Source organism: Rhinatrema bivittatum, chromosome 11 (assembly GCF_901001135.1).
Source record: "Rhinatrema bivittatum chromosome 11, aRhiBiv1.1, whole genome shotgun sequence".
NCBI classification, from domain to species: Eukaryota; Metazoa; Chordata; class Amphibia; order Gymnophiona; family Rhinatrematidae; genus Rhinatrema; species Rhinatrema bivittatum.
In genome coordinates, this window is record NC_042625.1 from 90,263,155 (window position 1) to 90,289,955 (window position 26,801).

Genomic DNA, 26,801 nt, shown 5'->3' on the forward strand with positions numbered 1-26,801 from the left:
TTCCAGGCACAAGAAGATCAAGTACAAATGTTAGGATAAGAATGTTCATCATCCCATGCTTCACATTAACTTATTTCATGATTCATGGTTATAGCCTTAGTGATTGCTTCAAACTTGAATTTAAACACTTTCACGGTATTTCCTGATCCAACCAAAAATATTCCTTACTGGCATCTGCGGAAAATATCCAACATGCCCTCAACAAAAGAAAACACCCACCACAACACACAAAAACTACATCCTGCTCTTTACAGTCTAGTCACACCACCCAGGACAGAGGGCATTTCAGGATGTTTGACCTGGCAGCTCTCTTCTTGCTTCCTTGGGCTTCCAGCTCAAATCAGAACCAGGGCTGGGCACTAGCACCATGACCCTTCAGTCACCAAGGGGATTTTACCCTGCCCCCTATTTTATAACCCTCCTCCCCTTTCGATGGCTATTACAACAAGTGTCCTTCAGCACATGGGGGTCAGACCAGACCTGTCCTGAACCCCACAATCATGGGCCTTGTATCTGGACACTGGCCCTTATCTCTGAGTGATGACACTTCCTTCCCCTCAGAGTACTCCAAACCCTTGGGCCAGCCTTGTATCACAGGATTATAAGATCAATAGATAAATCACGTTGACAAGCTGCAAAGCAGACAGGATCTCTGGTTTACCTGTGCACATGTCTTTATGCTGCGAGCAGGGAAAGTGAGTTTAGAGAGACTAGAAAGTTTCACTCAGGATGGATGTGGAGGGGTCTGGCAGCACTCAGCACTGCCATGTCAGCAAGGATGACCAAGTAGGATTTACACAGCAATACTAAAAAAAAAAAAAAAGCCAAAAAAACCCAACCCTTGCATATAGCAACCTCTACAGAGGTGGTCGGGCTGCTTAGTAGCACATTTCTGGTACCTGGAGTACATTTATGCTTCCATAGTAACAGCAGCTAATAGCAGAGAGGAGAAAGGATAAAGAAACCTATCATTCAGTGACAGAAAATGAGGCACAAGAAGGGGAAAGCGACTTGCCTGGAGGTGGCACGAACCAAGTCATTAATTCAATGGCGTAACACTACTGCAGAGCTTCTGACATGTAGTTTGAGCCCTCCCCCGCCCACATCTAAAACGTACTCACATTTGCCCCAAAGAACCCTGTTATTTTGAATGTTTTGTTTAAAAAAACCTGCCCCCCCCCCGTTTACGCACGGGAAGAGTCTTATCTGGCAGCTTCAGGGTTTCATCCACCAGAAGCCATTGGGACGAGAGATGGAAGAGGAGCAGCAGAGGGTACAAATTAGTTTTTGCACGTTGAAATTAAATTGGTCCTACAGGCTGTCCATTCATGCTTCACAAAACCAGAATGCAAAGAGACTCTCAATGCTACAAACAGTCAAATGTTTTAGTAGGATTAGGAAAAGCCAAATTGGAGCAACAGACTAAATTAGATGTGGATAAGAATGATGCAAACGTGGAACCCGTCTTCCCCCACCCCAGGGAAAGAGTTTCCTGGCAGCAATACTTAACTTGTGGCTCATGAAACAGATACTTAAATCTGTGCTGTTAACCTCTGGTCCTCAGTGCCACAAGCCTGTCTAGTTTTACATGTGTCCACGGTGAATGAGAAAAACAAAAGTGATCTTCCAGTGGCTCTGGGTCGAAAAATCAAGTTTACGCATTTTGGTTTGACACCTAAATTTTAAGGAAAGGTCCCATTAGAGACAAATTGTAATAGCTTTGGGATTCAGCTCATGGCTAGTGTGGCTCCTTTATCAGTGCAGGTTGATGCATTTGTGGCCTGAGGTTTTGAGCTAGCGATCGCCAGATGAAATCCTCTGCTTCCGGTTGGTTTGTAGTACTGCGGCACCATCTTCTCCAATGGGGACCTTTACCAAGTCCTCCAGCTGAGCTAGTAGGAAATCCCCGACCCTTCATCTCTCCTAGTTACCCTGTCAGATAGCTACCCTATAACACATGGCTAGGGACCATTTTCTGTTTTTATTATTTTTTCTGGGAATTTATCAGGGTTTATTTTGACAAGAACAGAAACAGGAGAAAGTTGAAAAAAATTTGAAAATTTTCTGGGTAAACAATTTATTTTGTGGACACAAGAAGCCAGTACAATGGAAACATTAAGCAGATTCTCCCCTGCCTAGCATGCTGGTCTCTTCCCCTTACCTGCAATGGCATTCAGCCTTACTGGTAAGTGGCTCCAGGCTTCTCTCTCGTTAAGCAGCAGGCTTACTACTGCACATCTGCTTTTGTGCAGGCCAGGGACCTTGCCAGATGTGCCTCTGGTGGACAAGGCCTGCTTAAAATGCATTTGGGGCTGCCTAGGGTGGAGGTGAGAGGCAGGGTGCTTTGGCCCATTCTGTATTCCAGCAGTGGCTGAAGGCCTTGAAACGCTGCATCTGCAGCTCTTGCGCAGCTTTTTAATCCTCCTAAAATTAGGGTGAATTCCAGTTTAAACCGGATGTCAACTTTAGAAAATTCTGGAAATTCATGGGTAAAAATGTTTAAACTGAAGATGAAGGACCCTATGCATGGCCCAAGTGTGATAGCTACACACACCCCACAACCCCAGACTCATTTTTAGCAAAAGTAACACCAATGCAGAAGATCCACAGGCACTGTCTAGTCCATGGTGCTGAAGAGGAATTAACCCCCTCCCTTTTAAATACACCTAGCTTTACTGCTGACTTACTCAGTTTAGTCCATTCTTACAAGCAGGCATGGAGCACCAGACCCTCCCTACCTGTCCAAAAAGCTCTTTACCCCCTACACTATTTGTTTTCCTCACACCCTCCTGCGTAGTTTTGAAATCTGCCGTCACCTTGCAGCTGATAAGTTACTATGCGCCTCCCCCGCTACGTGAACCACATGTCACCTCCCTATCCTCTGCTTCCAGAGATGAAATGACAGCTGTAATTCCACAGTGGCACATGCCCAGCAACGCCAGACCGTGGATTTGAATCCTACAAGCCTAAAAATGCTTTAAATCCTCACCAATTTAAACATTAAGACGAGCTCGGAAAGCTATTTAAAGATTATGCAAATAAGTGCTTGAAGGCTCAGCATAACTCATAATTACATGCTCAGGATACAGGCCACTGTTAAAGCTTCAGGTACCATTCTGCCACTTTTACACGGCAGATAAGGACACCCTATAGTTTACTGCACCCAGCGTATAAAAACCAATGCAATGACTTCAGCAAAAGTTGATGGTTTATAATGCTCTGGGGAGGCGACCATTAATAAATCTTTATATGGGGAAAAGTAATATGATCGTTCTCTGAAGAATAATGAGTAGCCTGCTCTACTCGCCAAGGCCGATGCAGAAATCAATGCTTGGACAGAAGCTGTGTCACTAGCGACAAAAAAAAAAAATGCTCACAGTAAGGTCTCTGCTTTAGAGACCAGGCCAGGGCTTCCCGAACCCGTCCTGGGGGACACCCTAGCCAGTCTGGTTCTCAGGCTATACAGCATGCACGGGATAAGTTTGCACACCATGGAGATTCAGTCTATGTGAAATCAATCTCCTGCAGATACCCTGAGAACCCAACTGGCTAGGGGGGTCCACGGGACAGGCTCAGGAAGCCTTGGCCTAGGGTCCTGTGAGAAAGGCATCGCCTTGCAAAAAGAGTTAAGAGATCTTGTGACCAAGACCCTGGAACTATCATCTAAGGGCCAGGGGATTACAAACGGCATAACTTACACGGTGCAGGGGAAAACGAATATTGGGGAGACAGGCGCAGCTTGGATTCAGTCCCCACAGGGCCACATAACCCAGATGTGACTGAAGAGCCCCCCCTCCCCCCCATATTAAATAGTAGAAAAGAAAAAAACTTCTAGATTTTAAACCTTTCACAGCTTCTGCAGTGTAACCACGACAATTCTTCCCGTGGAAGAAAAATATGCAAATGTCTTTTCTGTTCCTACCTGCCTGGAATACTCAGAGCCAGATTGCAGAGCAAAAATCCACCCCTTCCCTTCCCCCCCCCAGACTCACCTTCTCTGGCCACTTGCCAAAACTCGAAGGCCACTTTGAAAGCCTGAGCCACAGTCAGGGTAACTGCTTGAGCCTGAAAAAGAAGCGGCATTGACGGACAAGTTTAGATAGCTCAGGGTCTTGCTCTGCCAATTATTCCCTCCCCACCCAGTTTCAAGGTTTCCATTGCATCAGCAACTCTAAAAGAAGGCTTCTTTAAGCTCCATATCCTCAAACAAACCTCTGCTCCATGCACAAGACTTCCGTACAGTCTTACAAGCGACACTATAAAAAATGGATTACTGCAATTCTTTACTTCTAGGCCTCCCCTACTCTATCAAACCCCTCCAAATGTTGCAGAATGCCATGGCCAGAATTCTAATTAATACCCGCAAAGCCGACCACATCACCCCCCATTCTTAAGTAACTTCACTGGCTCCCCATCTCCTCCCACATCATATACAAAACCCTCATCATTCACAACTCCTTGGACAACCATAATCACTCCTGGCTTGAGGATACTCTCTGCTTCCACCCCTCCAACTGTCCCACTAGAACCACCCACAAAGGAACCCTCTATACCCCCACCCTTAAAATCGCACATCTCACCTCCACCGTGGGAGCGAGCCCCCTCTATCACAGGCCCCACCCTCTGGAACACCATGGCCCTTGAGCTCTGATTAGAATTCATACTCAGAAATTCAAAAAAGGGCTAAAGACTTGGCTTTTTAAACAGGCATATCTGGATTTGGACCCCACTTAATCTGTCATTCCCCCTCAAATCCCTCCTTTGCCCTGCCACTCCTTCCCAATTTTCCATTGCCCTGATTTTGACTGTATAATAATGCTTATTCCTTTACCCCCCCCTTACCCCTCCCTGCCTTTCAGATTCCCTCCTCCCAAATTCCCTTGCCTTGATTGCATAATGTTGCAGGATTGTATATAGTGCTTATTCCCCCTACCCCCTCACCATTTGAGTGTATAATATGCAGTATTATATATAGTGTTTATTGGCTAGTTCATGCAACCCTGTACCTTGTTTTCCCCTAAGTACTGTTCCTATACTAGTTCTTGGCCTTTTGTTTTCACCCCTTTTTCGCTGGTCTACATTTTTTCCTCACTGCTCCCTCTCCCCCATGTCAGATTAGAAAAGCTAACACCAAAAAAAACAAAAAACAAACAAACCAGATAAATGGGGTATTTAGGAAATGATTGACTGAAAAGTAAGTGTAAGTTACCCTAAGCTGCAGACAGAATATTGGGGATAACCTCAACTTCCAAATTGTACTTAGTCTTTAGTGACTCAAACATCTAAAAAAATAATCCTGTGATGTCTTTTCCAACAGCACCACCTGCAAGCCTAGGAGGTTAAAGAGTCACTTTTACAGCTGTTATCTGATCATCGCCATACATCCTCCAGCTCCCACAGAAAAGTCACTGCACCCCGACCAGCACAGGTCCAAGTCACTCGCTGCAAGACAAGTTTGCAAATGCAAGCACAAAGTTGCCAAAATACTTAGGAAGCTGCAATAGGGACATTCCAAAACAAGAGCAATAACTAATCAAGCTGTGCTCCATTAATATTTGCATATGAAAGATTTTTTTTGGGGGGGGGGGTGTAAATACAGCATCTGTGAACAATCTTTTCCTAGTAGTAACCCTTTTGCTCTTACTTTGAAAGGATTTGCTTTGGCAAGAACTTAATGCCGGAGATGAAACAGATGGCATTCCTGAAACCGATGCCTCCATGTTGGCCAACCAACAAAGCTATCATAACCTACTATTACTGATTTCTTACAGAATGCTAATTACTTCAGGAACAGCAGCAGCCAGATCTCTTCTGAGAGGAGGAGGAGAGACAGGGTGGTGAGGAAGAAGATAAATCACCACAAATACACAGTCAGGAAAGCAACAAACTGCTGTGCCCAAGGACAGTAGAAAGGCTAGGCAGATAATGGAGTAGGGGGAGGCACCTTCAGCTGACCACCATGAGAGGCAGAGAACTTTAAATGAGCAGATGGTATATAGTGCCCTGAGCAACTGTGCTTACCAAGGGGTCTGGCTCATTACAAGATGCTCCAATTCATCCTTCTTCCACCCACCCTCCAAGGTGAATACGGTTTCTGAGTAAGAATGAAAGCCCTTCCAAATATGCAGCACATGCAAGATGTACACAGCACTGTTCAGAGTGGATAATCCCTACTCAGTTTACAGTATCAAGATGGATGATAGCAAGAGAGAAGAGTCAGACGACCTCGGGTAAGATAGCAAGACCTGACTGAGCAGATCTAAGATAGGTGGGATTAAATCGCAAGGCAGTTCAGAGTATCAGGTCTGGTATTTGAGAACCGGATGTTTCAAGGAAGTTTAAAAACTAAGACAAGGAAAAAAAAAAAAAAAAGCATCTGAGTGAGAAAAGTGGATAGAGAAGGGAAGGGTCCGAGGTTTAAAAATGGTGGGACCAGCAGCAAGGCCCGTTGAGAGTGAGCCGGAAGTGTGGGCAGCATCCAGCTGAAGACGGGACTACCCCACCCTTCTTAGGTGAATCAGAAGAGAGTCTTTGCTCTAGAACAGTGATGGCCAACCTTTTGAGCTCAGTGTGTCAAAATTCATAAAAAAACCGAGCATAACTCGGGTGGTGTGTCACTTCTAGAAAAATCCATAATTTTGTGATATTTGTAGCTCTAATCAACAAAGTTATAATTTTAATATATATACTGTATTTATTAATAAAGCAAAAACAAATAATTCTTTACCTTACCTGCTTAGTGACTTTTTTGTTGCTGAATTTCATTGGCTAAATCTTCAATTGAAGGTTGGTATTTCGTACACTTCAAGTCCAAGCAAGCGTTACAAACTTCATCTGTCAGTCGGTTTCTTTTATTGGCTCCCATTCATGTTCACAACACTCCCTCCCCATCTCCCAGGCATGCACACATTCATTCTCACACACACAGACCCCCAGGCAGGCACCCATGCATTCACACCCATACACCCCCAGGCAGAGTCCCATTCATACACATTCACACACTAAAGGTAGACCCCCCCTCTCTTTCTTTTGCCAGCAACCTCAGAACCTCTCTCATTCCTCTGCTGCCACTGTCACTGATGCCGCGTGGCTATTGCGGAGGTGCCGATTGCTGCTACTGACACTGAAGTCCATTCTGCTGCCTCCTCTGTGCAGGCCCCGTGGGCTTCCACTTTCTCCATGCTGATCTCGTACATTGTGAGATCCGTTGAGAAAGTGCTATTCTTGCACATTCCCAAAGAGTACATGTGTCAATCACTAAAAAGTACATTTTTTTTTTTTTGCCTTTGCTGTCTGATCTTAGTTTTCTAATTGGTTGGTCACAGGCTTTTTTTTCACCTTCCCTTTCTTATTTTTTTGCCAATTCCTTTTATATTGTCTTTTTTTCTGTTTCTTTTTTCTCCATCTTCTTCCCTCAAACACAGTCAGGTTCTCATTCTCACATGCATTTCTCTCTCTCACACACACAGGCTCTCACTGGCACATGCTCTCTCATACAATCATTCATATACACAGGCTCTCACTGGCACATGCTCTCTCATACAATCATTCATACACACAGGCTCTCACTGGCACATACTCTCTCATACAATCATTCATACACACACAGGCTCTCACTGGCACATGCTCTCATACAATCATTCATATACACAGGCTCTCACTGGCACATGCTCTCTCATACAATCATTCATATACACAGGCTCTCACTGGCACATGCTCTCATACAATCATTCATACACACAGGCTCTCACTGGCACATGCTCTCATACAATCATTCATACACACAGGCTCTCACTGGCACATGCTCTCATACAATCATTCATATAACACAGGCTCTCACTGGCACATGCTCTCTCTCTCACACACACACACAGGCTCTCACATGCTGTCTCTGCAAACATTCAGGTCCTCTCTCTCAACTCACCTCATACACGCACTCTACGGGCCCTCAGCCTCTCTCTCACCTCTGGGCCTCCTCTTCGCGGGTCGCCGCAGGATGGGCTCTGCAGCGGCCCTGATCTTCTCGGGCCGCGGCAGCCCTGCTACCGGGCCTCTTCCTCTTCTTGGGCCGCTGCGACTTGGGATTCGCAGCGACCCGCGGCGGCTCCTCCTCTTCTGCACGCGCTGATTCGCTTCCTCCTTCCTGCCCACGCTGCTCCGGCAACGTTTACTTCCGGGGCCGCACAGGCAGGCAGGGAGGAGCATCAGCGCGTTGTCTTGAGCCTCATCGCTGCGACGCATGAGCCTCCCTGCGCCCGGGGGCATTGGTGGAGGGTAGGGGGAAACTAAAAAACACATTTAAAGGCTCGGCGCAGCTGAAAAAGAAAAGGCTCGGCGCAGCCGAAAAAAAAAAAAATTCCTGATAGTCCTCGAAACGCTGCGCGTGTCAGCCAAAACGGCTCGGCGTGTCATAGGTTAGCCATCACTGCTCTAGAAAGAACCCAAGCGATGCAGAGAAGGCAGTCAGCAGTATAGCAATGGCACTACCTTTCCCTGAAGGTGCAAAATCCAGTTAGCACACCACCCCTGAGTGGCAGGCTCCAAGGAGAATCTGTAAAGACTCTCACTCAGGTGCTCTGAACATGGGCTCCTTGTCCTCCCAACCACACACTGGACACAAGGAAGGCCCAGCTTCAGAATCCAAGCCGACTGTCAAAACTGACCCTGATTTCTCAAAGTTCTATTTCTCATTAGCAGTACAGCAGGGACATTTCTTTATCCAAAAAAGTGCAAAGACATACCTCAGTGTACATAAAGTTGCTAGTTAATTTAGCAGATCTGATAAAAATGTCCAGTTAAGCCCTATGAATTGTGCTCCGTTTCCTCAGTACTGGTATAATAAAACTGACCAGTCTTAATTGCTCCATTTCAGCATTTTTCCAGCCCTAGTATCTTAACTCCGGCCCCTGTACCCATACATTGCATTATATAACCATATGGCGGCTGATCTGCAGCCTGCTGCAAGGACTCACAGGATTCTTGCTCCTGCCAGCTATATTACCACAACATGCCTCCCTAAAAAAAGGCTTTCCCCACCCTATGTTTTTTTGGGGTTTTTTTCAAGTTTAAAAAAAATTCCTTCAAATTAGGACCCTTCAGAGACTTGCAAAAGGGCAAGCGCCACAAGATTAGATGACTAACGATGTTCCACTTAATCTTCAGTGGGGTTCTCGCAGGGCTTCCAGCCTATATCAGAACCAGCTTCAGCTTGGCCCACTGCACCATTTTTGAATTAGACTTACCCACATTAAACCCCCCTCCCCACCCAGTCCAGCTGCTAATCGGCAAGGCCATTCTCAGCCAAGGGCACCGAGCAAGGCTCCCAGTGATACCCGTCATGCATACACCCCAGGGGACGACATGCACAGCCACATCCCTGGGGGCTCTGATGCAATACGTACATGAGAGGCAGCGTAAAGAAGGGTGCAAAACGGGGGAATGCGTCTCAGAGGCTCAAAATAGGTTACTGCAATACGAGCATCTGTTTTGATTGCGCTTCTTTTGGTTATTTTGCTGAGGTGCTGATTGCAGTGCTACAGTTTCAGGCACCCATTGCCATGGGCATCTAAAGTTGTGTGGTCATAAGAAAAAGGGTGCTTTTTGAGCCAGGATACTAAGGAGGCCACTTATTACAAGACAGGGGACTATATTTTGTAATGTTTATGAGCCTTTGAGAACAAACATTACTCCACCTCTGGGGCTGGAGTTAGAGTCCCTGCGCTAAGCGTTCAGCATTTTCCTGCATCGGGCAGTAATAGCCAATGTCCTCATCTACATGGAATTTGCATTTGTTAGGCACTATCAGGTTAATGTACGCGTTTTGGATGCACTAATCTTTACTGCATCGGGTGCTAGCCTTGCACGCCCAACTGCAAAAACCCAAGCACTGGGCTGGATGCACTTTATTGCATCAGGATGCTAGGGTATTGCTATTGTGCAATGGTAGAGATCACCCTCTTTCCCCCACAGGATGCAAAGGCCAGGGGCAGATTCCAGGTAAAGATCATCCCGGGGATTTTTTCATCCAGGCCAGCCCAGAAAATACCCCGTGGTCTGCCGAGAGTGGCTCTGTCGCGGCTGTGCTCGGCAGACCACGCGACCGGCCCACCGGGGGATGCCCGATCACCCGATAGGCCAATCCGCCCCTTGCAAAAGCTGCCTCCCACAACTCCTCCATCCTTAGCTGACTCAAGAAGAAACCAAGCTTTTGAAAAAAGCCACAGGTCTCATACCTAAAACTCCACTCCTCTTGTATATAACATTTATTCTGTATACTATATTTAAGTTGTATATTGTTTAACCATCTCTTTTCTCTCCTCTCTTCTTCCTTCTCCAAGTTCGGCTACCCTTGTTAAATGTAACTGTACTTTCGGATACCACAGTTCTAGTTTTTTGTTTATAATGCACTCCTGTTCGATGTAAACCAGCAAGATATGTTTTCATGATTGCCGGTATATAAAAACTCTAAATAAATAAATAAAAATAAATACCAGCACCATCTCTGTGCTGCCAGGCTGACCCTCAACTGCAGCTTAGTAATGGAATGTGGGTTTTGGTGTAGATTAAATTTGATTTATATTCTGCTTTTTTAGTTACTTTAAAGCAGATTATGTAGGTATTTCCCTGCCCCAGAGGACTCCCAATCAGTTGTTTTGTACCTGAGGCAATGGAGGGTAAAATGACTTGCCCAAGGAAGGACAGTGGGATATGAATCCTAATTTCCCTGATTCAGAACCCACTGCTCTATCCACTAGGCTAATCCTCCACTACAAAAAAGCCTCCTTTGGATGTAGTTTCTGTGCAAATTTATATGCACATTTCAAATATTCCATTTCTGCTGAAAGCCAACTAAAAGTATAGTTCCATAGAAACACAGAAATGACGGCAGAAGACGACCAAATGGCCCATCCAGTCTGCCCAGCAAGCCATGCACTTTTTTCTCATACTTGTTACGCCTGGCTTTTAGTACCCCTTAGTTCCATTTCCCCTGCACCAATGTAGAGAGCAGTGCCAGAACCACATCCAAGTGAATATCTAGCTTAATTAGGGGTAGTAACCGCAGCAATAAGCAGGCTACACCCATGCCTTTGTCCACCCAGGCTATGTAATTCAGACCTTGTTGGTTGTTGTCCATATACAGATCCTCTTTTCCACATTCCCCCTGCCATTGAAGCAGAGAGCTATGCTGGATATGTATTGAAAGTAAAGTATCTGCTTATTTGGTTTTGGGGAAGTAACTGCCCTAGCCATCTACGGCGGTTACTTCCCCAAGAAAGTCCAGAAAGGTTGGTAGCCATCTAGGCTACCAACCTTTCTGGACTCTAAACTTTGTATGAAGAGGTTGCCACTGCTTCTGTGCCCCTGGGGTGCCGCAGGGTTCCCCCTCACCCCCTTAGATCAGGTCTTCTGTAAATATGCAGATGCACAGATCCTTCCCCAGCTCCCACACCCATTAGGAATGATGAAAATAGGGAACCATGTGCTGCTAGTACCGGTCTGAATTAGCTGAATAGCATTTGACCAGTAAGCTTAGACTGCATGAGCAGAAGACAGATTCTTGCATCAGGTTGATAGCACTACCACTGCACCTTCCCCATGCTCCAAGAGATAGTTTTACTGCAGCAGATTCTGAAAAGGTGAAAGATCTAGGGATTTTGTTAGCCTGGCTTAGAACCTTTTTTTTGTACTAAAGATGGTGATGTCCTTTTGCCCTTTAACCATCTATTAGAAAGGTGGCCTGGTCCCTGCTGATTTGGTTTATTGTAATGGCCTTTTTATAAGCCTACTGGGTCTGTTGCTTAGGAAACTGCAAATTCAAAAGTTCGGCTGCAAAAAAAAAAATATTTGAACCTAAGGGCAGCACTACACCCTTGTCAGAGCTCCCCTGGCAGCCCACTCCTGCCAGGATGCAAGACAAAAGGGTTCTAACCCTTCCTGTGATGGAAAAGTTTGCTTGGCACATTGCCTTCAGTCCAGCCAAGAATCATAGAAATGAAACATAGAAACATAGAAATGACGGCAGAAGACGACCAAATGGCCCATCTAGTCTGCCCAGCAAGCTTCACACATATTTTCTCTCATACTTATCTGTTTCTCTTAGCTCTTGGTTCTATTTTCCTTCCATCCCCACCTTTAATGTAGAGAGCAGTGATGGAGCTGCATCCAAGTGAAATATCTAGCTTGATTAGTTTGGGGTAGTATCTTTGGGGTAATCATCTTCTATATATTCCATCTGTAGGTTTGATTTGTTTTTTTAATGCTCAGATTAGGTCTGTGTTATACTACCATAGCACACCGAGTTAAAATCCAACGTTTTCACAACTGTCTGGAAACTCTTCAGTACCCTAGATTCTATATTTTTGTGCGATTGTTTAGAAGTTCATTTTGTTCACTACCTTGTTTTGGTAATAGATAGGAAGGGCAGTCTATTAAAAATTCATTTTCTGAACAGGCTATGAATACGCTTCATCAGAAAGTCTTAAAAAGACTGCTAGCATCATCATCTACAGCTAATGAGCTCAACTTAAAAACCCCAGCAATGGCATTCATGTATTTTAAACAAAAGGAGTTTCCACCTTCATAAAATGCTATAGATTTGCCATTTTGGAGGGGAAAAAAAAAAAAGATTTCCACCAGGAACTGCATCAGGCTATCAGATAATGCTCATGTGCCAGACAGATTACAATTTTTAATTTGCAGAAAACCCTTATCTTTGCACTGCAAGCTTCAAGCTGCTCTGTGCCTCCAGAGTAGCACTCAGTTCAACCTGCCTTCTTTTGAAAGGAACATGAAAACGGACAGAATATTAAATATTCCGGCTTGATCCGTAAGCATTAGAGAAGTCCATAGGGACCCTTAAGACCTTCTCGTGAAGCACTGCGGCCCAAATTAATTATGGTCACATTCTCCCCCTCCCTCCCCTCATGGGCAGCTCATGTTATCAGAAAGGATAACCAGCCTGTCAGCTCTGGCTTTTTACAAGAGCATTTAGCCTGAGAGCACAGTGCAATAAGATGCGAGTGAAAAGAGTGGGTGCTGAATTTGTGTGCATTTCTTTATTTTGCTAAAAAAGGAAAAGAAAAAGTTATGTCCGATGCAGTAAGCTACGGTGTACTAATGCATACCCAAAAATGTGCACAAATGTTTTCTGCACAGAAAATGTAATGCTCACAAATTGTATTTTGTGCACTAAAAATGTGTACAAGGAATCTATAGAGTACACCAAGTACAGGATCCCCCACCCCCATAAAAATTCCAGGTTCCTTCCTTAGACCAAAACTAGCACCAGATCCTTTACTCTACCTCTGACCCCAGAGTTAAACCTGCAACCCTCTGCAGAGGGTTGCAGGTTTAGCTGATATCCCTCTGCAACCCTCTGCAGAGGGATATCAGCTAATGTTGTGATTAACATGGGAGTTGCACGGAGGAGTTAATTTGTGTGCATTAAACTCCTTGTTAAAATCATGAAGGCAGCGGTGAGCACAGTTGCATGCATCTTATTACAGTATCCTACAAACTAGAAGATGAAGCCAGAAAGTTTCCCCTCGCCACCATGAACATGCCCCAGCACAGCAGCTCTTCAGTAGCCAGGTGCTCTGTATAATGATCGGCTTTTCGGTCAAAACTGAGTGAAGAATCAAAAAATATTTCGGCTATTTGACTGAAGTAAGGAAGATCCTTACTTGGCCTTTAGGGGTAGACATTGAATGCTGAATATGGGGGGGGAGAGGGGTTAATATACCGTCACCTGATAAGCAAAAAAATTACTCAGAAAATGCTACATATTACAGCGTATCTTGCCAGACTGGGGGGGGGAGGGGGTCACAGCTGACGAGAAGGGAAGGTTATGTCAGCAGAGGTACAGCAGGATATTAACCCTGTATGTTACCCTACATACAGGATCCAAGTTTTGGGAACAGCAGACAATTTGGTTGTATCAGACGATAATGTAACTCAAGAACCATGGAATTTATTCCTGTTTCAAGCAGCATCCCAGGAAGCCAGTGGCAATGAGGTATCATTAGCCCTTCACCAGCAGTCTAACACCCTTCCCAATTGCCCAAGTTACCGCCAAATGTCTTTAATAATGGTGATTGAAGACAAATTGCCTAGGACCAAAAACCAGCAGCCTTGGAACTTGAAGGATTATAGTAATTCAGGCCACTTCATCCCATAAACATGCAAGAAACAAGGGGGGGGAGATGGATCGGCTGTTTCAACAGAACCCAACAATGAAGGGAGTAAGTTGTCACTCACCATCTTGCGTTTTGCACACAGGAATGCATGACACTCCAAGTTCTCATTCAACTGACTCTGAGCAATGTATGCAAATACTTTGTCATGCATCTTGTCAGCTGTGCAGTAAGATATCCTGGGAATGAAAAACAGACATGAAAACCCCCTTGGAGATTGGAGATCTGGTGCATCGACTGTTTGTGAAATGCAATTTCCTTCAAGGGACAAAAAACAAATAGCAATTTGCAAAGCCATCTCCATTTTGGATTGATTTTCATTAGTTTTATTGGAACTCATTCCTCAAATGTCCCTAGCAGCACAATTCAGCTGTGCCCAGCTACTGAATGGGATATGATCAATCCTAGCTATTGGGACGCTAATGCCATCTTAGTTTTATGGGTTTCCCCCCTCCCCCCAGGGATACTTTCATCTGGCCAACTAAGCCCTACTGGCCAAGTGCAGGATGTAGATGAACCCATTGGCACCCTCATCTACTCACAGGGTGTTCATCAGCTCTCTGCAGCCCAAGCAAGCCACCTCTATCACCCTCAGTAGATAGTACCAGTCCTGAACAAGAGACTGGAGCCTACTTATATGCTTTTGATGTTGGACTTCATACTGAAAAAAGCTAAACAAAAACTGAGGGCATGAATAAACCAGGAGACTCGTGTGAAAAAAGAAAGCCATCTCCAGCCTGCAGGCTGCGTTTGTAGAGTCTGTGCAATGCCTCATGCCCTACTTGGTTTCCCTAACAAAGCTGCTGTGGCACCAGTCTGTTGCCATAGAAACAATTGTGATGCATTTCTGAAGTGCACACCATGCAGCATTGTGACTTCACTGCAAGATTACACAAGGAGAAAAGCCAATGCAGCAACTACTTCTATTAATAAAGTCAGAAGAGGGAAAGGAAGACAAGTTTACAACTGCATAGCAACTTGACATGCTTTACGACTCCGTGACCCGTATGTACATTACAGGAGCTCCGGGGGGGGGGGGGGGGGGGGGGGAAGAGGGGTTTGTGTAGAAGTAGGAGGACTCAGGTGTGGGACTGGGCTTCAGGGGGCTAGAGCTCCTTCAAAGTTGCTAAGCCACTGGGGCTTGGGGAACCCTGCAAGCCCTGCTGATTCTGCCGTGCTCTTTCCCCTACCTGCCATGTCTGTATATAAAACTTTTAAAACATTCTAATAGCAAACTTGTAACAGATGCCTAATACTGGAACCAAAACAAAAGTTAACACAAATGTTTTCCTACTGTGAAAGATGGTAAAACCGAACACTGCTGCACTTTTAGACAAACTAAATCAGGTTTTCCTTAGTCCAAGAACCTCAATGAAATCCATTTCAACATATGCAATGGATAATATGCAGGCGTGGTATTTCAATAGGAGGTGTTAATTTGCAGCTTTTAAGCTTTTAAAGAGGGCTCTGCACCTAATCCAGGTTATGAAAGCCTAAATTCTAGTGACAGGATTTGTTCAGCTTCCTTTTCATTGCAGAAGGGAGGGGGCTGAATACATATGCATGGAAACGCCCGTCACCTTTCTGACATTCATGAATACAGTCCCTGGATGTGTCTTTTTTAATTTGGGAAAGTTAATAGCCAGGTTTTCTAGCAGGCTAGAAGGTAGGGAGTCAGCTGTGTATCTGGCAGGCTGTAGAAAACCAGTGGCAATCAACCAACACTGCTGTGCCTTCGCAGTGCATGGACCGTTGAGAACGTGGTCACCCTGGCTCTCTGCTTGTACAGCTTTTTCCTGATTAGTTATTGTTTGAATGTTTGAGCTTCCTATTGGATTTATTTTGCTCCATCTATGCCTTTGTCCCCTTGACCCAAGGAATGCCTGGGACAGTTTATTTCCTGCACAGACTTTGTTGAAAGGCAGCTTTTTTTTCTCATCCTCTTTCAGACTGAGAAGCACATTTACTGTTAATTCACAGCTATTGTCAGCTCTCAGAGAAAATTTATTACAGCTGTTATCAGTCTCATTTGTGCAGCTACTCTTGGGATCTTCTCATCTCTTGAGTGTTGATTTGTTCTTCATTCAAATAAATGTTTCTGGTAACCCAGAACTGGATTTCTGATATCTGTAGCTGAGGAAGAGGTTTAGCTAACTGTCTTCAGGGTTCAAGCTAGACATTGAATACAGAGGACAGTTCAGATGTTCTGAAAAACAATTTATAAATTGCTTCATTAAAAAAAATTGCTGAAAGTTATGTACAATATCAATATACAATTCAATTAAAAAAAACATTTAAACATTTTTAACACTTCACATAACATTGCAGGACCCAATGCCTGCATTTCTCAGTCCAGTCTAGTCATGTACAATACTTCAGATTTTTAAGAACTGAGAAACTTATGTTAAAGCTAGAATTTGAGAAAGAAAGACCAGCCACCTCATGTGGCAGGTTGTGATGGAATGACATCTGGAGAGACCTCCGCTGATCAAGCCACCCAGATGTATGTCCATTTAGGCCAGGGGTCGGGAACCTTTTTGGCTGAGAGCCATGAATGCCACATTTTAAAATGTAATTCCGTGAGAGCCATACTAACTACAACCCCCCACAGACCTGCCAAAAGTCCCTGGTGGTCCAGCGGGGAGCGGTCCAGCGGGGAGCGGTCCAGGAGAGATCTCCTGGACTTGGGCTGTCAGTAGTCAAAATGGCGCCGATGGCCCTTTGCCCTCACTATGTCACTGGGGTCGACCAATGGCGGCGGTAGCCCCTGTGACATAGTAAGGGCAAAGGGACGTCGATGCCATTTTGATTACTGGCAGCCGACGGCCCTTTGCCCTTACTATGTCACAGGGGCTACCGCCGCCATTGGTCGACCCCAGTGACATAGTGAGGGCAAAGGGCCGTCGGCGCCATTTTGACTACTGGCAGCCCAAGTCCAGGAGATCTCTCCTGGACCCCCGCTGGACCACCAGGGTCTTTTGGCAGGTCTTGGGGGGTCAGGAGGGTGGGGTTTGTTAGATTTTTACTTTATTAAAGATTTGTCTGCGAGCCAGATGCAGCCATCAAAAGAGCCACATCTGGCTCGCGAGCCATAGGTTCCTGACCCCTGATTTAGGCTATAAAGACCTCATGGTGATAGGGTGGGGTAGAAGCAAGCTAGACAAGGGATGTTATATTCACCTACCCAAGATATCTTCCTACATAAAAAAAACCCATCCTGGATATGGAGTGAAGTCTTACAAAAAATCTTGTTATATGGCTGGTAGGTGGACTATATTCCTTGGCCAGGTGAGCAAGAATAACTGGGCAGACTGAAGAGCTACTCAGTCTACCTGCCATCACGAGACACTTATTCAGCATGAGCGCACCTTACCCTCCTGGAGTTCATTATATTCTTGCAGGCCCTTTGTGCCTAGAAGGGCAACCCCTATGCTATTCCCCTCCAACTTTATATTTCAGCATCAGGGGAGCAATGTCCATGATGCAAAGATGTACACCACCAAAATGCAGAACAGTGAACAGGGAGGTACATCTCGGTACAGTGCCTGCACTTTACAGAATCTTCCACGGTTCTAGAGACTCATTCAAAAACCACCCCATCCCTTCTACCTTCCTTAACAGTACTGCTACGTACTAGCTAGCAAAGGCTCATCCACTTATAAACATTTGATACGCTGCCTTTTTCTAAAAAAGGTAGACGGCAGATTACATAAAGTAACTTATGCACTCAGTGCCTTGTAATGCATACACAAAGATATGAACAAGCATCTAGATCCTAGAATGGTAAGCCACTTCTTGTAAAACCACATACAAGACTCTGGCTTTAAGGATAAAAGTGCAGTGAGCCTTATATAGAAATGTGCACAAACTCCCCCCCAGACAACATGGGAGCAACCTTTAGAACACAGGTCAAACAGTGCTGCTTAGTTTGCATATTCTGGTTATCTTGAAAAGCAGACTGGTCTCAAGGACTGGCACTGTCTGCTCTTGTTTTAGATTAACTATGCAGAATTAGTTTCAAAGCTTAAAGGTCTCCTCCAGCTATCCCTTACCCAAGGCAATGCAAAGAGTGCAGTCACCATGGCCAACTGCTGGTGTACAAGACAAAACTGATCTGTCTACAGAAGCACAAGGTAAATCAATTTAAACAATGAGAGATGCAGATGCCAAATCTGTCCAGCCAGTAGCTTAGGGAACATTTTTCAAACTGTCTGCTTTGGGACAGAGTCTGCAGGTCCTTGTAATCCATGGACTTTGTACCAAAAATGTAAGCATGTGCTTTGAAGTTTGCCACAGGTACAAAGTACCTGCTTTCTATGGGTACTTTTTTTCATGGAATAAGATGTGCAGATTTGAAAAATGTGATCTACATGCATTTCCTCTGCCCTCACAATGCTACTTAAATTCACTGGAGGCTAGTTTACTGGATTAGGAAAAAACGATTTGTACATAAGGCTCAAGGTAATGAAATCACACAAGTCCAAGAAGCGATCAATATACCTCAAACAGTGAGGGCTAACGTGTCACAAACATCTAGATTATATGACTAAGTTCCAGGCATTAAAGATAACACTTTAGAAACATTGAAATGAGTCATAATAAAAATTAGCAGGCAATGCACAACATCCATTAGAGGAAAAAAGTGAACATGTGATGTGTGCACGCTTTTTAGCTGAAATATTTAATAAAGCTTTATAAAAAGAAAAAAGGTTACAGAAGTTAGACTGGTTACATGTTACCAGATAAAGATTATATATGCATAAGAAACCAATGTCAACAAGCATGTTACAGGGATGAAGTTTCTAAATATTCATCAAGTGGCCTCTGCAGCACAGACTATTTTAGCTAGATGAAGTTTAATAGCAACGGCCTTCTCATATTTATAACCTAAAGAGTTCCACCAAATCTGTTCATTGAGTGTCATTTTTTCAGTCTGAGCCATTTTAATGGCAAGTGCCAGTAGAAAAACAAGTAGTTTTGTTAGGGGGACATGCACACATTCTTGAAGTATCTCTTAACTACACAGGTGCTCTCTTCGGTTAATTTGTGGGGGGGGGGGGGGGTTTCCAATAAAGCAGCATCTCAGCCTGCAGAGCACAGACTTGTCCAAGATGAGAATCCTGCACAGCAGGAAATATGCTGGAAACTTAAAGGGTCACGTAGGAGCTAGAGCCCCCCCTTCTGTACCCAGGGAAGGAGGGGCAGCACATTGTAAGTGGTTTCTACCCCTTTCCTTTAACATCACCATGTGAAGCACAACACTGCAGAGAGGATACAGCAGAGAGGAAAAAAAAAAAGTCCTAAAGCACTGCCAAAGCCCCCTATCCCTCTCCAAAGCCAGCTCCGACAGCAAAAGCTAGGCTTACTTGTGATCTGTACCTCAAAGCACCCTGCCAGAATTCACCCACTTAGTCAAGGCCGATCTTTAATAAAAGCTTAACACCCAAGGACAGGAAAAAAAAAATTCTTTAGTATTTGCTTCTAGTGTAAGACATTGAAAAACAGACGTTAGATGTAAAAGCTAATTCACGTTTCACCCACTTTAGCAACAATGTAACACGATACAAAAGAACTGTAGTAGACCAGATACATACCTGTATATTGAAACATTTTCTATTAATTCACTGGTGCCAGTGTCATACAGAACAATTCCTCTGGGAGATACTTTCAGCATAACCTTCTGTAGTTTCTTCCCACTTGCTTTGGCCTGTTAGAGGATGGATAACAAGTTTCACTTTATGTGGACAGTTCAAAGCCAGCTACATGAGCAAATCCTAAACTTATTCACAACAGGAACTAGAGACATACCACAGACAGCCCCCGCTGCAGATTTTTAAAAAGTCAGTTTCCTCGCACATACTATGATAGACATGAGCCAGGCTAAAAAAAAAAACCAAAAAAAAACCCACACTAAGTTGCTTCTGGCTCTCAGCTGCACTTACCCATTCAGGGCAAGCTTGCCTGTTTGACAGGAGTTGAATGTACATCTTCCACCACATGCCCATTCACTGTGCCCCAACTATTTAAAAATCTGCAAATGGAGCCAATGGGAACAAGTTAAAGAAGTCTGCTGCAGGTTTCACTCCATACAGCAGGCAACCAAAAAAAATGGGCCAGGATTAAAAATGAAACAGCTGAAGTGCCAAAAGCTGATCAATTCCTCCCCCTCATTTTATACTGCATGTTTGGCTATTTAAAAAAAAAATCACCATTGGTGCTTAACTGACAAGGGTCTGCTGCAGTCGTTTTAAAGATGCTACTGGAACCCTATCCTATGCAGGCTCTGTAGATACAAGGGTGCAGACAGGCCTTGCCAATAGAAACCTGTAATGGTACATAGCAAGCTGCTTAATTTTCCTAATATGATCATAGATGGACACATTTGAGCTACAACACAAGAGGCTGTTTATGCTTCCAACCCCCTATTTCATGGTGAGGGGAAAGCTTCCCACTCACTGGTGAACTTACGTTTCTAAAACAAGAGAGGAAAGCACACATCATCCAGTACTTTCATATAAAACTAAACACCATGTTGCAGGACTTCCTCAAAGAAAAAAGAAAAGCAGAGTACTGAAATAAGATCTCACAATTCTGCTCATACCGCATGAACTAAGTAACTGGATGCATTTGGGGCTGTTGCATCTGGAGCTGGGCAGAAGTTTTAGACATCAGATGTGTAGGGATCTTTTATGGTCCCAAGGTGTGTAAATCAATTTTGGTACATTGGATATAAACCTACCGTGCTGCAAAGGAGGGTCTATGCTCAATCCAGAACTACCACCAGAAATATAAATGCAAGCAGATAGGAAAAATAAAGCACAATGCACCTTATTCCACACCAAGTTTTTCATGCACGCAACCAGTAACTGGGTGCAGCTTCAAATGCACCCGCAACTCAAGACATTCGGGAACTGACATTCTACAAGCAACAGCTGTCAGAATGAATGGGAGATGCTGGGTCAGCAGTCTCAGAATGCATCTAAAATTTGCACACAGAACTAAAAGGGAACCTACTTTACAAGTGTGTAGGTACTTGCTTAGGGGACAGCGTGGGAACACTGTGGCTCACCTTGGACTCTCCCCCTCACCAACACAATCTTCTGAAAATGTAATAGAAGGCATAAATACATGTGTGAATCCCCCCCCCCCCCCCAAATACTCCATCATGGTCCTCATTCACCCCCTGACCGTGTGGATCAGACACCTAAGTTATTAGGGGGATGAAAAGTTTTTGTGAAATATGTAGATCTGGAAAAAATACCTGCGCTAGATCCCTCTTGCCCCCCTTCCCTTGCAGTGCTCCAAAGATGTCAATAGCACATGGACTGGGAAAGTGGGAGACAGACACCCACAGGGTGACTGCATAGGACTCCCCCCCCCCCCTTTAGAAATCTAGGCTATGAAAAAATAATTTGAACAGGTAGGGGGAGTGTCCCCTTGTTCTTCCTTCACATTGCTGCAAGAGATTTAAACACTGCAGCGTGGAAAGACCTTCTGGAATTTACTGGCCATTTCTGCAGACACCAGGAGGGGGGGTGCAGGGGGAAAGCCAGCCTCCAATATATATATACTACAAGAGCTGCTCCATTCTGCACGGCATGGAGGCTGTTTATTCTGTAAAGATGTCCAGTCATTCTTAGAAATTAAAAAAAAAAAATCCCGCCAACGTATCAGCCATACAGCCCCTCACCTCTCAGTGATCCATAGCCACCTGTGCTGCACCCGGAATAAGCCACGATAGGGTGAACTTCAATGCTGTGCCTCCCCCCACCACCAACCCCTGAAAACAGCTGGATCCCGCTGTTCTGGCCCTTCCCTGGGTCAAAGGTCCAAGAGTAGAAGTAAACAAAAAAAGGGAAAAAAAAATGCAGCAAGCAGCAGTATGCGAGTTGCTATTAAGTTGCAGAATGTCCCCCGAGCACCATTACAACAGCATAAATATTTCCCTTATCTTGCAGAGGGAAAACAGCTGCTGTATATAAAAAAAATGTAAATTAATAAAACATAAGAAAGCACACAAGTTTGTGCGTGGGTGGGTGAATTAGCCTTACATATTCCTCTATTTGTTGGCTTCAGAAGGATTATGTTTAGAGATGGGAATCCGCACCCCTGAGCAGTTATAACACAAAACCACTCTTAAGACATTTTAGAAATTAAGAAATTTGATTATTCCCCACCCCCCACCAGTACTTTTTCAGGTATTTACAACTGAGCTTCACATTGGGTACTGAGTTAAGGGGAAAGATCTGGTTTGAAGAGGGATAAGGTTAAGAACAGCCCAAAATTTAGAATTATACTATAAAGCAGGGGGTGGCAGACTCCAGTCTGAGGGCCACAAACAGGCCAGGTTTTCAGGATAGCCACAATGTATATGCATGAGATGGATCTGCATGCTCTGCCTCCAATGTATGCAAAACTCATGTATATTCATTGTGGATATCCTGAAAACCTGGCCTCTTTGTGGCCCTAGAGGACTGGAGTTTGCCACCTGGGCTATAAAGAATCATGGCACATTTCTATCCCCTGAGCAGCTACTAAAAGCAATCAACTGTTTCCAAAGCATGCAGGAGAGAGACATCCAAGCATGTATGCCCTACAGGGAAAGGGATAAGAGATTTAAATATCTCCAGGGTATCAATGAACTGAAGATAGGCCTCAATGAAGGCTCCAGGTCAAGGTCATGGGGGGAGGGTGAAGGGGTAGATTCAGAAATTAATTTATGGTAGACACAGCCAGCCTCCTTGTGGAGGCCAGGACAGCTCTCACAATGCAAGACGACATGGGACAAGCACAGAGGACCTCAAAAGGGAAAGAGAAACTATAAGAGCTGACCAGGATGTGGACAGGTTTTAGGCTCTTTCTGCTCTCATGTTCTCTATATTGAGACATGAAGGGAAGCCACCTGTGCAGGTGCAGAGTTTAAGGCAGGAATGGACTGGAGATGGATACTGTTCCTGGCGCTCGCAGCAGGAGGATCAGACGTCCTCTTACCTTTTTCCTCCATTAATACTAACTTGAGGATACTGGGCTTGATGGACCCTTGGTCTGACCCAGTATGGCATTTTTTTTATGTGAGGCTCACCCACTAATTTTTCTGCCACGGAATATATTTTAATCCCGACTGTTTATCTAAAGCGGACCGGCTGGGTTCCTCACAGTATCTATAAGGTATGACATGGCAAGAGGTTGACTTCCTTTTCATATGGATTTTGGTAACGGGAGATTAACATCCTCCCCAGAATGTATGTATCTGTCAATGTGTTTCACAGAGCAGCAATGACAAATGTGACCTTTTAATAATTATTCTTGCATACCTCTCAGAAGCTGAGGGGCTAGGAGACTTGAATAAAAGCATGGAGCCAGTTTTAGTCTTTCCTTACACTGGAAAGAAGGCACTGAAGATGAGCGATTTACCTACTGCACCTGAATGTAATCTGCTTTAAGGTGGAACAAATCAAATAAGAGTTCTGGATATTATTCAGAAAGAAAAATGCTGTAAATATACTGTACATTTTATTATATTATATATACTGTACATTGTAGTTATTTTATTATAGTTCCATGTATTTATATATTTACTCAGTTAGACTGTTACTTGTAAGGGCCCTGCCCAAAAGTTAATTGTTTGATGTAAACCGATATGATGTGCGAACGGTTATCGATATAGAAGAGACTTTAAATAAATAAAATAAATAAAAAGCTATTTAACACAGGTAAGTTAAGTTTAAGACAACTGTGGTTTCATTGGCTTAATTTTCAAACTGGATCCATCTGCTTATTGGTGGAACTTTCTATCCTCTGACTGGGATCAGGAGGATGTATCCAGAATGGAGACTGCTCTGGGTTAGTCTGCTCTGTATTTTTCGATACAGATTTAAAAATGTAAGCAAATGTGTTAAAGTGATAAGATACTCACCGTTGCCACAATTCTTTTCACCGCTGCAGCAGACAGCTCCTCTCCTTTAGGCTGTTCTACCAACGTCATACCAAGATACTTCAGGTTAAAGGCCATGCCCTCCAGCAGAGTCTCCCTGGTGTCTGTCCAGTTTTCTGGCAACTCTGGAGAGAAGAAAGTGGACTTTCAATATTTAACAAAGGCACTGCAAAACAGTTAAACTCTTAACCAGCTGAAGAAAAAAAAAAAAAAAAAGAGTCACCCAACATTTTGGCCAGGTTGATGTACAAATTTGTGCATATAATTAACAGCCGGAATGAAGAGGTGAGGGTTTTGATGTTACCATGTTTCTGTTCTAATACCAAGTTAACCTCAGACATAGGAAGTATCGTCATAAAAACAGAAAAATAAGGAACATGCAGAGACCTCCAGCCAGAGGTCTGCATTCAGGGCTCAGAGTGGTTCCATGAATTTATCAAAACCATGACTGAAAGGAACAGAAGGGGAAACTCGAGGGGATTCACGAAAATACATCAAGCCCAAAAAACCACGCCAGTGATTAATAGCTGCTGAATCAATCTTGCCATTTGTTGTACTCCAACAGAGCCACCCATGGGGCTGTACTCTTCCTCCAATTTTTGCCCCTCAGATCAAAGCATAATAAAAAAAAGAGAACTTGCAGGCACATATCAATGAAAAGATTTTTTAGGTATAGTCTCAGGGGCTGTTTGGTAACTGCATGCAGGAACTTCTAGCTGGAAAGATTTTACTCCTAGGCAAGACAAGAACCCCAACACCCCACCCCCCTCCATGACGTATATAAGACAATTTTACCTCAAAAATATGTCAAAGCAAAACAAAAGTGCAAGCAAAGAGACTAAAATGTACAGCTACAAATGTAATAGGAATTATAATACAAAACTTATTTGGTGCTCCCTGTAATGCATGCTAGGCTGGTGTCTTGCCTATCCCCTTGCCCTGGCTTTGCTGACACTTCACAGTGAATGTGACATGTTTCAGCTAGCAGCATTGCCACTGTAGACCATTCCCAGCCACTGCACGACAGCGACACCTACTGGCCAGCTGAGGAGCTGTCAGGGAGAAAATTGGTCTGAACCTCTCAGCTGGAACGCTGTGTATGACTAGGGCTAGATGGGAGGGAATCCAAGGTAGCTGAAAAAAAAAAGTGAAGCCTTGTGGTGTCAGTTACGTTTGGAGCAGATTCTGATTGATCTGAATGCTTAGGAATGGGAAGAAGATGGACTGCCCTTAGTTTCCAGACATGTTCAGTTCCCTGAACATGTCTAAAAGCTCTCAGAGGCTTCTTAGGTTTCACCAACTATTACAAGACCTTCATCAAGAATTACTCTTCACTTAGTGCTGCTTACAGCTATGACAAAGAAAGGTGCCAATGTTACTAATTGGTCTCCAGAGGCTATAGCTGCATTCCAGAAACTAAAAGTGTGCCTTAGACACCCAGACCCCACCAAGCCTTTCATCGTGGAAGTCTATGCCTCAGATGTTGGCATAGGGGCTGTATTAAGCCAGGCTGGTGATTCAAAGGTTTCACAACCATGCTCATTCTTCTTCCGTTGCTTCTCTCCTGCAGAGAAAAATTACAGAATAAGAGATAAGGAGCTTCTGGCTATAAAGATGGCATTCGAAGAATGGCGCCCTTGGCGCGAAGGAGCGCAACATCAAGTAACGGTCTTCAGACCATAAGAATCTGGAGTACCTCCGCCATGCACTGCACCTGAATCACAGACAAGCGAGTTGGTCTCTGTTTTTCAACAGATTCAACTTTGTGCTCAAGTACTGCCCTGGAGATAAGAATATCAGAGCTGACGCTTTATCTTGCTCATTCCTCTCGAGGACATTCCAGAAGAACCGCAACACATCATTGACCCAGAGAAGGTCATATTGGCAGCTACCCACTCAGTACCTGCAGGAAAGACCATCGTACCCAAGAACCTCAGGAAAAAAAAAAGTTATTGGCTTGGACCCACGACTAAACTTTCAGGACATCCTGGAAAACTGAGAACCCTATCTAAGCTTCAAACCTTTTATTGGTGGCCCACCATGAAGAAAGACACATTCGCCTACGTCGCTTCTTGCGCAAACTGCGCTAAACAGAAGACATCACCGGGTCATCCATGGGGTCTAACTCCAACCCTTGCCAGGGCCAGAAGAACCATGGACACATTGCCACAGACTTCATGGTAGATTTACCATCTTCAGGAGCAAACACTACTTGGGTAACCGTAGACTGGTTCTCGAAGATGGCTCATTTTGTGGCTCTCCCAGGCTTACCCACTGCCATGGAGCTCACCAAGCTATTCATTTCGCACATCTTCCGCCTGCATGGCATGCCTAAGCACACAGTCTCGGATCGAGGAACTCAATTCACAGCTAACTTCTGGAAGGTACTATGTAATTTAAATGTGGACAAGTGTAAGGTGTTGCATATAGGGAAATATAACCCTGGCTGTAGTTAACACGATGTTAGGTTCCATATTAGGAGCTACCACCCAGGAAAGAGATCTAGGCATCATAGTGGATAAGACATTGAAATTGTCAGCTCAGTGTACTCCAGCAGTTAAAAAAGCAAACAGAATGTTAGGAATTATTAGGAAGGGAATGGTTAATAAAACGGAAAAGGTCATAATGCCTCTATCGCTCCATGATGAGACCGCACCTTGAATACTGTGTACAAT

At 44.3% G+C, this 26,801-nt stretch overlaps 1 protein-coding gene across 1 annotated transcript in view; it reads right to left on the minus strand.

Annotated features, from left to right (window-relative positions):
- Window positions 1-26,801, minus strand: part of LDLRAP1 (low density lipoprotein receptor adaptor protein 1) — a 51,638-nt gene that overhangs the window by 15,299 nt on the left and 9,538 nt on the right. The window contains exons 2-5 of the mRNA XM_029619970.1: window positions 24,109-24,251; window positions 19,787-19,899; window positions 14,257-14,371; window positions 3,993-4,065 (exon numbers count right to left, since the gene is read on the minus strand). Coding sequence (XP_029475830.1) covers window positions 3,993-4,065; window positions 14,257-14,371; window positions 19,787-19,899; window positions 24,109-24,251 — 444 coding nt within the window. The remainder of the gene's footprint in view (window positions 1-3,992; window positions 4,066-14,256; window positions 14,372-19,786; window positions 19,900-24,108; window positions 24,252-26,801) is intronic.